The sequence below is a fragment of the Podarcis gaigeae genome, assembly GCF_964106915.1.
Source record: "Podarcis gaigeae genome assembly, chromosome: 5".
In the NCBI taxonomy this organism is placed as follows: Eukaryota; Metazoa; Chordata; class Lepidosauria; order Squamata; family Lacertidae; genus Podarcis; species Podarcis gaigeae.
The window spans coordinates 15,952,537-15,966,436 of record NC_139681.1 but is presented as its reverse complement, the minus strand read 5'-3'; the positions used below and the strand labels follow the sequence as shown (position 1 = coordinate 15,966,436).

Here is a 13,900-nt window from a genome sequence, read left to right as displayed (position 1 = left end):
GTATGTATAAATAAATATATAGAGATATAGGGAGAAGAGACTTGATATACAGCTAGCTATAAGGAGAAGAGTTCTGTCCATTTTCTATGCACTAAACTTCCTTGTATGGAAGAGCGTTCAGACAAACATGCAGCCAGAAATGATGCATCGAATCTTGATGGAAAACAAAGCCCTAACCCGCTTTGACATCAACTCATTTGAAGGTGCACAATCGCTGCCAGTCAGGTGAAAAATTACCTTTGAAGGAGTTCCTCTCAGTGCTGATCAAATGATGGGCACTGTGAGCAGCCCCTTTGAAAATGCACTATCCGTGGGGAACTCCCATAACACAGCTGATTCCAGATCCACCTTTACCCTAGAATCACATATGATGTTGGGTATTGGGCAAATGGGTGTGGTTTGGGAGAAATGACCTTGCAGGGCTAATTAGGCTCCGAGACCGGACGTTCCCCACCACTGCACTAGATACTGGTCTCTGAAAAAAGCTGTCATTGTGTTCCATCAATAGCCAATGGTTTGCTGTCCTGACTAGACAAATTCTTGGTTAAACACACAGGGCAAAGCAATACAAATACTGACATTTATAACTCAGAAGCAACCACAAAATATAGATTCAGACCACCTTCAGAGAAATCATAACCAAAAGGTATGCCCGCACAATTTAAACTAATTTGTTCAAGTATAGCCTATTAGCCATTTATGGCTGTTGACCAGATGCTTGGCAGACCATCTATTTTCACTGTCTGACTCAATCTGCAAAAAATGGGGGGGGGGTGTCAAGCACCTGGCAGGCTAAGATAGAAGGCATGAGGTTGTGTTTGGCTTGGTGAACCACCACAAGTTGTGAAGGTAAAAGGAAAAAGAGAATTTACCTAAAGACAACAGGAGATGGACCACAAAATTTGTGAAGGGTTTTCTTTATGTTGTCGCTTAATGTAGATTCATCCAAGTACCAGGTGCTTTGATCTGAGGCAGAGGGACCGGCAGTGGGATCTTAAGAAAAAAACAGATACATTTTTGCATATGTTTCTGTAAGTGGTTTATCTTCCCCATTTACCCAGAGTGGCAGGTGAAAGAGTACACCTGAGCTTCATTCCAAAGATATTTATGAAAGCTCAAACAAAACTGTACTCTCATCCCAGTGGTGCCACGTGGTGGATTAAAAGAAACCCTAAGAAAATAATGTTTCATTTCTCACCACTCATAAGCCAACAGGTCAAGAGGATTCTCTGTTTATTCTTATGACTGTGCTGCCCTCCCCCTTACCAATCACAGAGCACAATGCCCTAGCATTTCAAAAACAAAGGTTGCCTATTTGAAAGCTATTATTTATATTAACATACAGAATTCTGGTAGAGTTACCTGGGGCTCCACATACAGTATTGATAGCAGTGGACTGTGAAGAGAGCAACTCATCCAGCAAGCGCTGAGCAGTAGGAAGGATCTGTGTGTGAGAAAGACATTTAACACTGACTCTCTCCCATGAGTTAGATCTTTTTAAAATTATCAAAAGGTGTGATATCAAATAAAATTTCTCACTAATACTTCATCTATTTCCAAAACAATGCATACAAACCAGTTCACCAAAACGCTTAAATATATTAATCTGTAGCTAGAGAATTACCATGATAAATGTGTTTTGCATAATTTATGTATTTTATATTTTTACTAATTTTAGAAAATATTTCATGGTATAGTACTTTATTAAATGCATAATGCTGCTTGTTATGTAAGTCAGAAGCAAAGGCTGATAGTTACTGGATGAAATAATTTACCGTATTTTTTGCTCTATAACACGCACCTGACCATAACACGCACATCGTTTTTAGAGGAGGAAAACAAGGGAAAAAACATTCTGAATGAAACAGTGGATGTATCATTTTTGTGCTTCATGCTGTGGCCACAGACATGTGATCTGATGGTGAATTTGGGCTGACCCAATGCAAAAATCCTGAGAATCCCTGTGCATCCATGGTTTGTAACCACGTTTTTGCACCATTGCAGCCCCAGGCAACAGTGGGTGCGTGATTTTGGGGGGGGCAGGCTGTAGCCATGGACATGCTATGTGCTCTGATGGTGAATTTGGGCTGACCCAATGCAAAGATCCTGAGGATCCATGTGGATCCATGGTTTGTAACCATGTTTTTGCACCATTGCAGCCCCAGGCAACAGTGGGTATGTGATTTGGGGGGGGGCAGGCTGTAGCCATGGACATGCTATGTGATCTGATGGTGAATTTGGGGTGACCCAATGCCAAAATCCTGAGAATTCCTGTGGATCCATGCTTTTTAACCACATTTTTGCACCATTGCAGCCCCAGGCAACAGTGGGTGCGTGATTTTGGGGGGGCAGGCTGTAGCCATGGACATGCTATGTGATCTGATGGTGAATTTGGGGTGACCCAATGCCAAAATCCTGAGAATTCCTGTGGATCCATGCTTTTTAACCACATTTTTGCACCATTGCAGCCCCAGACAACAGTGGGTGCGTGATTTTGGGGGGGGGGGCAGGCTGTAGCCATGGACATGCTATGTGATCTGATGGTGAATTTGGGGTGACCCAATGCAAAGATCCTGAGAATCCCTGTGGATCCATGCTTTGTAACCATATTTTTGCACCATTGCAGCCCCAGGCAACAGTGGGTGCGTGATTTTTTTGGTGCAGGCTGTAGCCATGGACATGCTATGTGATCTGATGGTGAATTTGGGGTGACCCAATGCAAAGATCCTGAGGATCCATGCTTTGTAACCACATTTTAAGTGGGGAGCGAAGGAAAAACAAAGAAGGGACATTAGAGGGGTGTGCAGAGAAGCAGCTGGCTAAGAATGCAGGAGAGGGATTTAACGGGAGGGAGGAAAGAAAGGCAAAAGTTTCCCCCCACCCAAGCCAGCCATCTCTCTCTCTCTCTCTCTCTCTCTCTCTCCCCCCCTCCCTCTCCCTCCCCCCTCTCTCTCTCCCTCCCCCTCCCCCCCTCTTTCTCCCTTCCCCCCTCTCTCTCCTTCTCCCCCAGCAGCACCGGAGCTTGCCTGGAGGGGAGGGGCTTTCCCTGCTCTTTGTTCCGTTTCAGCAAACACAGCAACGAAACAGAGGAGGGTGGGCAGTAAGACCCTGAGGCAGAATGCAGGAAAGCAGCCGCGTTCTCTTTCGCTTCTCCGTGCAGCGTGCAGCGCCGCGATTTGATTTTTGCATGATTTTTCGGCTCCAGGGACCACACATTCGCTCTATAACACGCACAGACATTTCCCCTTCCTTTTTAGAAGAAAAAATCTGTGTGTTATAGAAGGAAAAATACGGTATATTTCTAAGATGAAAAGAAGCTCCTTATTTAGAATGCATAAATATTCATAATTTAAGGAACAGTGCTCAGTTTTCAAAGAAATTTCAACTGGTTCAGAACACAGTTGCTAGACTGAGATGTGGAGCAACTACAATGGATCTTATCTTGGCAAAACTCAAATAATTTTATGCACTACAAGCTTGTCTTTGGGCACAATTCAAAATTGCAGTTTTAATTGTTAAAGCTTAAACACATTAGGGGTGGGGTATCTGAAGAACAGCATCATTCCATATGAACCAGTCTGATTTTTGCCCTCTCTAGTGAGGTCCAACTCTGCCCTTATCTTTTGAGGGTCTCTGAAGTAGTGGTGCTTCAACTACGGAATTCCCCTCTCCCTTATGTTCACCTTGCATCAAATATGCTAACTTTTAAGTATGTTTCCGTTTTCCTAGGCATTTAGCAGTGTATGCAGTTTTTAGGCACTCTGATTTCAAACTGGTGTTGATTTGCAGCTAGTTGTTTTTAAAGTAGTCGTATGCAGAGCTTCCCCCCCCCCCCAGCCAGAATGCATCAGAGCAAAGTTCCGACACCTCTCCCAACACCACAGATCTGGTTCACAAAAAGACTCTCCCGGGAGTGCAAAAAGGACATCCTCTATGGCAGTGGTGGAGAACCTATAGCCCGCGTGCCAGAGGGGGCACGCGTGCCATTGCCCTTTTCAACTCCCCACAATCCTATGATTTGATGGCTAGCCCGCCGGGCTGCACTTCTAATGCCAGGCTGCAGGAGGGAGCAAAATGCCGCCGGGCTTACTGGCAGTTCTGCGCAGAGGCGCTTTAAGACAGCGGAATGGAACTTTCACGTTTCAGGTGCAGCCCATGGGCGGCAAACCAGCCACTCGTGAATGAGCAGCTGTACTCGGCGCACGTGCTGCCCCTAAGCTGTGCTGTGGTGCCTTCTTTCCAGGCTGCGACCAATGACAGCGGAGCACTGAACCGTCGTGTGTCTCTGAGGTTCACGCCGGGGTTTCCTTTTTGCCTGCTTGGTCAGGCCAGGAAGCAAACTTTTGAGAGGAACTCTCTCCCATCGCCATGCGTAAGTGCAAGATCCTCCCTGCTAGGGGACACACAACGGAGGGCAAACGAGACTGTTTTGTTATTTTTTCATAGGATTGTGGGGAGTTAGAAGGGAACCCGAGGGTCATCTAAGTCCAACCCTCCTGCGATGCAGGGATCTCAGCTACAGTATCCATGGCAGATAGCCATTTGGCTTCTGCTTTGAAATCTCCCAAAGAAGAGTTTCTTGAAGGGAAATTATCAAAACGGCCATGTTGTCTGGGAGTACCGTATTTTTTGCTGTATAAGACTCACTTTTTCCCTCCTAAAAAGTATGGGGAAATGTGTGTGAGTCTTATAGAGCGAATGTAGGCTGTGCAGCTATCCCAGAAGCCAGAACAGCAAGAGGAATTGCTGCTTTCACTGTGCAGCTGTTCTGGCTTCTGGGATTCAGAATATTTTTTTTCTTGTTTTCCTCCTCCAAAAACTAGGTGCGTCTTGTGGTCTGGTGCGTCTTATAGAGCGAAAAATACGATAATTCCCTTTTTCATGATTTCCCAAACAAGGATATTGCAAACTTTTACCTTTCAATAAAAAGTTGTTTGTATCATTGAATGCTCTGTTATTATGTTTCTCTTTTAAGACAAAATATGTTAATGTATGAGTTGTTTTTTTCTAAACTAAAACCTCAGTATTCAGGTTAAATTGATGTGTTGGCACTTTGTGATAAATAAGTGGGTTTTGGGCTGCAGCTTGGGCACTCAGTCTCTAAAAGGTTTGCCATCACTGCTCTATGGGCTCTGGAGACGGTCTTCTCATGAGCCAGAGGTGCACAGTGGGGCTTTAATGAGGCTCTTCAGCCTCCCAGGCTAACAGCTGTCCCGTGAGAAGAAGCCTTCCTGTGCCTCAGCTCTGTAAGCCGCCCTGCCTCTCCTGCACACACAAGCAGAAGGGACAGGGCAGCTTGCAGAGCAGGTGTGCATGGAAGAAGCTTCTCTGAGCATCTGCTCTGCCCATTCACAGAGCTGCCCTGTCCCTCCTGCTTGTGCGCCGTTTATTTCCTGCATCATTTATTCTAGAAAAAAAGCACTAGCAGCATTCAAAATACGCTATGATCCAGTACAATCCTATGCGTATTTCCTCAGAATATAAGGCCCAGTGTTCAATGACGCTTACTCCTCATGAAAGAGTACATAGGATTGCTACAGAAATGTTGGTTTAACGTTATTGTGTTTCTGCCAGCCACATTTGCAATAACCAGACATTTCACTTCAGAAGCCCTGCTCTGGGTACCCCCTCCTTTCAAAAGTGAGCTAAATGGCAGCTGGAGGTAGGGCCTTCTCAATGGAGGTGCCTCAATTGTAGCATACTCTTCATAGGAACATAGCAGGTGCCAGCTTCTTTAACTGTGAGTCAGAAGTAATACATTTTTTTATTCTCCCATGCATTAGCTGGATCATTTATTTTTTGCCACCACACCCTACACTTTTCATTCTTATTTTTAACATCTTGTTTTATCAGACAGTAGCTATGACTGAGTTTCTGTTAGCTACCCTAAAAATCTTGCTAAAAGGTAAATACATTTTTTTTAAAAAAAATTGAAAGATAATTGCACACTACACTTGAACCCAGTCCTAGTTAGCACATGCCTTTCATGCTTCTATTTACTCAAAATCTGCATACGACATGTTCTGGTATAAACACACTAGCCAAAGGAAGCAGTTTTTTTTTAAAAAATGGGGGAAATGCAAGATGCACACAACTAACACAAGAAAAGACAGCAGGATTTTCTGCAAAAATGAGTACTAGCTCAACATGTACAACACAGAAAAATAAAACCCATTAGGAAGGGCCCTGGGACCAAGACCATAAAGCTACTGCAACACACTCTATACACGGTTGCCTTTTAAGAGCATTCACAAACTTCAGCTAATGCACAATGCAGCAGTCCACTTCCTGACTGATACGTGGTAGAGGGATCATGAGAGCAGTATTCTGAAAACTCCACTAGCTGCCAGTTAAATTCCAAGTTCAATTGGAAGTGCTATTATTGACTTCTGTGTTAACTCCAGACCTCATCTCTTAAGGTTCACCTCCCCCATATGAGCCTGCCCATTAAAAATCACCTGATCTTCGTATAGCTATTCATGCTATTCCTTCTGGCAGAATTTACAATAAGGCTCTTCCCTACCCACAAAAGGACCCCACAGTTGAAATCCAAATTATATAATTTGACTAGCTGCTCTTTTTACCACAGCTGTGCTTTACAAGCATCAAAGTGATAGGAAGTGGTGGGGAGTATGAAAGCTTGCCATCACAGTAGACTACTCAGTGCATAAAAACAAATGTCTGAGGAATGGCTATGTCTGCACAGACACCTGTCTATCACTCCACTGAGCTAGGCTGCTTTTGAGAACGTCCTTGTTCCCAAATGCTGATCATGAGAGCTTATTGCCTTAACATGGATTGCATCTTAGCTTTGCATATACTGTCAGCCAGGGGTGACATGGAAACAATATGGTGCAAGTTGCTCCCTTCCACTAGGCAGATGACATTCAATGTGGGCCAGGCCCCATGAAACAGGGTAGGATGCCCCATCACAAGAGGGCCCAATTCATGTATTATTTTTATCTATTTAATTTATATCCTGCCCTTCCTCCCAAAGGAGCCCAGGGCTGCAAACACAATTGTGATAAAAACAAAATATTCTAAAAACAATTTCAGTACAGATTCATGCAATTCTTCAAGCTTTTAATGAGAGAGAAGTCTTGGACTCAGCCTGCTTTGGCATTCATGCAGAGAATCCAGCAGATATTAGGACATGGATGATGGAAAGGGAAAAGCATGAGATGTTTATTCTCCATGCTATTGCATGAAGCATAGCCTTATGGCTGTACTATTTACTTGCTGCTTTAATATGCTTCTGTTTTAAGTTGATAAACCACCAGGAATAGTTTCAGATGAAGGGAAGCATTAAAATGTTTTAAATATACAAGTACATAAATGGTATTTCGATTTATTCATGCCGCTACTTTTATTTAATAAAGTAGTTTGCTCTCATGGCAATGCCCATTCTTGGAAAAGAAGACCAGCTTCTTGAGGAAAGACATTATCACAATACCATTTATGAACTAGATACAAGGAAAGGAAAAGCAGTATTGTAGTGAAAACAGCTATCTATGAACCCAAATACCACAGGTCAACCTGTACAACAATATCTAAAAAACATGGGCTAGTAAAACCTTTTAGTCTTGTTTTCAAGGCTACTAAACACACAATTTGGGAAGCAGGACTAAAAAAAAGTGAATCCATTTGTATGATTTGAGTACAACGTGCTTTGGAGATCATACCTGCTGGGGAAGTTCACTGATGAGGTACTGTGCAAATTTCTGCAGCTGATCTCTCTGCAATCGAGACAGGGATTCTGAGACAGGTGCTCGCAAGCACACTGCAGATGCCTAAGGTAGAAAAGGCAGAACACGGAGAGCCTTGCTTTTAACAAAGTCATACTGCTAAACATCACCTCCCCACCCCAAGTTAAATAAAGCTGCAAATAGAAGATGTTTCAGAAACAATCTAGCAAGTTTATCAGAACAAAGTGCGGTATTTCAGAAGAGCAGTACTGTCAGGGGTTCAGAAGGAGAGACACAGGAGGGGGAGCAAATGGAGAGTGAGGAGGAGGAGTACGAGGGGGGCGCAGGCAGTGACAGTGGCCAGAGTTATTCCACAAGCCTCTCTAGCGAATCGGAGGACTCACAGAAGGGAGCGCCGGTGGCCAGAGCGAGGGGGGCTCCAGGGGGGAAGCCCCAGGAGGAAGGGGCCAGCGGGGAGTCCCTGAGCAGCAGTTGGAGATCAGGACCAGCGTCTCCACCAGAGCGCAGTGGGGAGGGGGAGTCCCAGGAGTCGGGACCAGTGTCCTCACCACCAGAGGGAGGAGAGGAGTCAGGTTTGGCAACGCCCACATCAGGAAGCGGGGAAACGGTCAGAAGGAAAGTCACCGGCTGGGCGCGCGCGCCAAGTTCAAATGTACAGGAGCGCGGCACAGCGGGGAGCCTGGGAAGGGAGCCAGGTCCTAAAGCCCGCCGGAGGGAGGGGCAAGACTCAGGAAGCTCAGTGTCAGAGGAGTCCAGGAAGGAGGGAACCCCAGAGGGCAGAAGGACCCAGCGAAGGAAAGAACAGCGTAGGAGGTGGAGCCGGGCTAGAATCTTAAACTGGTGTGGGTGGAGCAGTGAGTCAGAGGGGACTTAGCCGGTCTAGCGTCGAGACGTGGGTCTGCGCGCCCAGAGCTTGGAAATGGAAACTAAACTTTAATAAAGACTTTTGTATATAACATCCACTGGGCGTTGGTCCTCTGTGAGCTGGGACCTAGCGGCAGTCCTGACAAGTACGTATTCCAGATTCTGTTCAAAATATACACATTTGCTTTATTAGGGAACTAGGCAACAATTAGAACTTCCAATGACCAAACAGTAACCTTTGTTTACTCCACCTTACATGGTTATATTCATTTCATTACAACTTATGGCCTATTCCTTTATCATACAGGCTCTCTAAACCACTCAGGAAAATTTAGTTCTGCATCAAAATACATTCATCATAAAGAACCTATTTCATGCATATATTTCCTTCTGAATTTAACATCTCAATTCTCCCACCCTGTCTACAATAAGCAGCAGCAGCACTAACCAATTTCTGACATGTAGGGGACTCCAGACTTCTTGCAACTAATCCTTCAAGGGGGACAGAAAACTCACTGATTATTCTCAAGCTTCCACATCATTATGTACGAACAGAATATGCTTGGAAGTGGACATTGGCAGTGCTTTTGTAGGGGGTTCATATACAATATTACCTCTCAGATTAAACTAAGTAAAATTATGGTTTGTCTATCGTCTACTTCATAAACTATGGCTAAGCAAACCATACCTAATCATTGTTTCCTTTCAACCATCAACATTTAAATCCCGCATTTGATTCTAAGCTTGTCAACAATTCATCAGGGGGAGAGATTATACTGAACTGCAGGACTAGATCCTCAATTTGTACAATGTACAGTATCTTGACCACATGTTGATAAATGTGCTTAAATGTTTTTCATTCCAATGGGGGTGGGGTGAGGAATTGCTTCACTGAAAGAATCGGAATACATTTCATTCATTTATATTTGCAGAGTGCAAAACATACTGCTGGCATTGTACAAAAGCATAATTGATTTGGTGGTGATGGTGGTGTTTTTAAGTACATCCATTTGATTTTTGCTTACAGAATTTTGATACATAGACTCAATTTTCCATTGCAGCAATTCAACACTATTAATGCATAGGGTTGCATCCAATGCTGTGTGAACCAGCATAACCACCTTCCTTACTACTGTCTATTGTAGACCATTGGACACATCAAAGTCCATTTGCATATTTTGGTAATCAATTTTGAAGCATCCAGCCATTTAGGCAAATATGTAGCACTGATCCTTTCAGCCAGTTGTTTCTTACAATATATATGTTAAACACTACTTAATACAGATTAGTGAATATGGGCTAATGTCCTCACTTCAAGTATGTTCCACTCAATGCAGTTTCACAGATGTTAGCATAAAGGACTGAAGAGAAAGGGGGGAACTTGCAGTTACTGAACACTTTAATTTTATGTCTATCAATAAATATTCCCTGTACTTCGTTATCTATATAATAGAACAATAGTCATAATGCAAGGCCTACATTGTGTATCCGGAAAAGGCAGAGGGCTACAACATGGGCACACCATTTGGCCCCAGCTCCACAAGTGCAGCTGCATGAGGTGATCCTGCATCTGTCAAACATCACTGCCACATTGTATGCTCCTTTTGGTGGTACCATCTGGGGAGGTACCACTGTGGCACTCAGATGGAAACCTGTTGGAAACAGGCCAAAGGTTATTGTCTGACACCGAAGCATGGTCATATAGCACTCAGCATAAAGAAAAATTACATACAACACTAACAGACCAATTATTTTAACTATACCTTCCTTCTTCTTGCTCCAGTCAAAACCTGAAATGTCTTATTTTGGCAACCGTAATTTATTTCAAAGATCAATCATCACTTCAATTTAATGAGAATAGGCTTTCAACATAGGAATGTTCAGCAGCAAAGATTTGTGCCTGGACTACAGAACCCCTCATTAAACAGAGTTTAGATTCATTTCCTTTCTATTAACAACCATTAAATTGCAATTTAAAATTGTAAACACATCCATTCTCTCAATAGACCTACTGCATTAACTGAGGCTAAGGCTTCCTAATAAACTCAGAGTCAACATGTGCACCTTTTGTCTTCCAATGGATTACGCTGTCCAACCCATACCTAAAATTCCCAAGAAGCAGACATTAAGCCTCTTATTTCATGTCTTATAACTGTGGCATAAAGTTAATCATGAAGGTGGGGGAAAGTATACCATAACTAAAGGAACACAACCAGATGTTGCTGGTGAGCACATACCATAAATGTTCCAGTCATACTGCTCTCTGTTTTTGGGATGACTACATAGCAAACAAAAAAGTCTATAAAGTCTAGAACTAATTTAGTAGTCCTAGCAAAAATCACCAGCTGAAACCTGCAGTGTTTCCAGGACTCCATCAAACTGAAACTGGGTCTGCTGAGCCACTTTTTTATATCTTTGTGGATCAGATCTGGATAAAGGAATCTTTATCTGGGTCCGTCTCCCCAATCAGGCCTTCTGGATGAGAGCCCAACGGTACAGGCTGAGGCAGTGCATGCTGAGGCAGGACCTAACCATGTCATCCCAACTCAGAAATCCTTCTCTCCCAAACGTTCAAGGTAGGGTTTGTATCTGGGATAAGATTTCAGTTCTTCTCAGTACCAACATAAGGTAGATGTAAATACCTATCTGCAGTGGATCTTTAACAGCCCTCATTCGGAAGAGTTGCTCGCCTCTCTGGAACTCATCTGCACTGCCATTTGCCAAGCAGGAATACAGCCTAGGAAAAGCAAATCATTCTGTTGTTAAAATGTACTTGAGATGAGACAAAGAGAACTGCATTCTGGATCACTGGTCTTCATATTGTAGGGAAGGGCCCAGGACTATTTCCATTATGCAGCTGGGAACAATCTAATGGGCAAGATCCAAGAAAGTAGTGCAAAGATTTCTGTTTGCTCAGTGGAAGTTCTCCTCCTTCTCCTCTCCCTGTGTGCACCACATGCCCTCCCCAAATCTGCCCCAGATGGAACCCCCAGGACAGATTTTGGGGACATGTGGAAAAAGGAGAGGGAAGCCAGAAGTCCTTTCACTAACATCCACAGTGTGGGTGCAACACAATATCATTTTTTTATTAGCATACAACCTGATGAAGTGATTGTGAAAACATAAAAGCTTACTCCCTCTTTGTAACATTTTTAATTGATTCTAATCAATATACGTTTATAGATTTCCCCCTAATGGGCCAATATGGCTACTTGAAATTCCCTATTTCACTGATGGTGCGTCGAAGATAAAGTTAACTTTAAACAGGAAAGAAACACGAAGAGAATTCTGAATGGCGTTACCTGATGTCCTCTTCATTTTCTGGGAAGCTCCAAAAGGCAATACGAAGCTGCAGTTGTTCGGGTACAGGTGGGTAGACTTTCTCAACCACTTCAAATGGAATGTGAAATGCCACCTGTTTTGCTGACAGCTCCACCAGCGGGATCACCAGCCCATCTAATACAACAAAGAATATCAGGTGAGGTTAGTTGAAACATGCAAAAATGATCTCATCAAAAGTTTTGTTAGGCACAAAGCAAAAATTTCCCATTTAAAATATACATATTTAGATGGCATATCTAGCTTCACTATGGCAAGATACTGCCCGCAGGGCTGACAACTAGATGGCACTGAAGGCCACCACCTCCTTTGTCTTTAAAAACAAAATCACAGAAACGTTAAACAAGTAAAGTTTCTTACAGCACCACAACTAGGGAAGTACATTGCCTCACTTCACTCACCCATTCCAGAACTAGGCACCCATCTTCTGTCAGGAGTCAATGCAAAAATAGCATTCTCCCTCAAAGAACACAAGCTGTTGAAAACTATTCAAAACAAGATACAAACAGAGCCAAATAAACTGGCAAAGACACAACAAGCAGAAACGCTGAAGGTTAGGACACTACTATGTTCCAATAAGGGTCCAGAGTTCAAACCTGCACTTGACTGAACAATGAGATTGGGAGAGGGGTGTGTGTGAGAAAGAGATAAGGGTTTAACTTGCTTTCTCTGTCACTAGTCCACTCCTGCCTCTGCTCACTTGCAGCATGATCCAGAGGACAGTGTGCTAACTCAACTCTACCCTTCAATGCAGCAACTGCTAACATTCACAAGGCCAAGTCCCCCCACCCAATTCCTGCATACAGAGTTGTTGGTTAAGCTCTTTTCTTGCAAGTGTTGTGTACGAGCCACTGCACTTCTAACTCTCTGAGAGCCTTTTCCATGTATTTATAAGAAATTATCTCTCTGGGAGAAGATAAGCATTCAGAAATGCTATTCCCTCGCCCCCACCCCTGGATTTCTAGCACTTCTTCAGCTAAATATTATACCAACTCAAAACGGAAGTGGCAAGCCACACCAGATCACAGACAATCATTTGATATGCCAAGGAGCAACTGAGAGTTGAAATACTCTTCTTCATTAATCAGCTCTAAATGGCCTAAGGGGGATCACCAAAGTGACTCCACAGATGTGCATCAAGACCTTCCCTGGCACCCCAAGAGGATCCTGGGGCTTCCTCCCTCCTGACAAAAAAATCTAGTGGTGCCAACAGAAGGCTTCTATCAAGTCCAATAGTGGCATGGGGGGAGGTAGGCATTAGGTCACAACTGGGACAGGACCAGCCAACCATTCCCTCGCTGTGACCCCTTCCCCCCCCCCCCAGGTCTCTGCACCACAATTAGGCTTGAGGAAAGTCATCTGGCTATAATGTAATTCTTTCAAACGTAACTGCAATGGAGGAGGAACACTTCCACTTTAAATCTTTCCTCCCCAGTCATGACCAGCCCCCACTGCAGCAATTAGACTTCCAAATACCTTACATTAGCTCCCATAAATGAGTTTTTAAAACCTGTTTTCAGTAGGGGCGATGATCTTCCTGGAGACTGCAGCTGGTGAGGGAGAATTCACCCCTTCCTCCCTATCCGCAGTCTTTAGAAAGATCAACCCCACCCACCCAAAAATTACCTGGTAGAAGTTATTAAGCATTGTATCATTTGCAAGTTTTTTTAAAAAATGTCTTCATTTCCTTTTCAAGTAAAAGATCTACAAGATCACCTCAATCCCAAATACTCAACTGATTGCTGTACTCTGCAGGAGAGGACATCCTGCAGATTGCATCCTATCAGGCAATCCGTTCTGTACAATGTCAGAACTGGGACATTTTAGTGTTACATGACCTGCCCTTTGGAATTCCCTCCACTGCATATCAAACAGGCACCTTCACTGTCGTATTTTCAGCGCCTGCTAAAGAATTTCACGTTATCAGATTCAACACCCCACCATGTAAACTTAAGCAAAAGTAGGTCGCAATGACCCAGTTTTTAAGCATA

At 43.6% G+C, this 13,900-nt stretch overlaps 1 protein-coding gene across 8 annotated transcripts in view; it reads right to left on the bottom strand.

Moving 5' to 3' along the window:
- ZSWIM8 (zinc finger SWIM-type containing 8) overlaps window positions 1-13,900 on the bottom strand; it is a 62,923-nt gene that overhangs the window by 36,357 nt on the left and 12,666 nt on the right. For all 8 annotated transcript variants that reach the window (XM_083738220.1, XM_083738214.1, XM_083738215.1 and 5 more), the window contains exons 2-7: window positions 11,873-12,026; window positions 11,213-11,307; window positions 10,050-10,222; window positions 7,683-7,790; window positions 1,363-1,444; window positions 873-993 (exon numbers count right to left, since the gene is read on the bottom strand). In XM_083738220.1, the coding sequence (XP_083594346.1) occupies window positions 873-993; window positions 1,363-1,444; window positions 7,683-7,790; window positions 10,050-10,222; window positions 11,213-11,307; window positions 11,873-12,026 (733 nt within the window). The remainder of the gene's footprint in view (window positions 1-872; window positions 994-1,362; window positions 1,445-7,682; window positions 7,791-10,049; window positions 10,223-11,212; window positions 11,308-11,872; window positions 12,027-13,900) is intronic.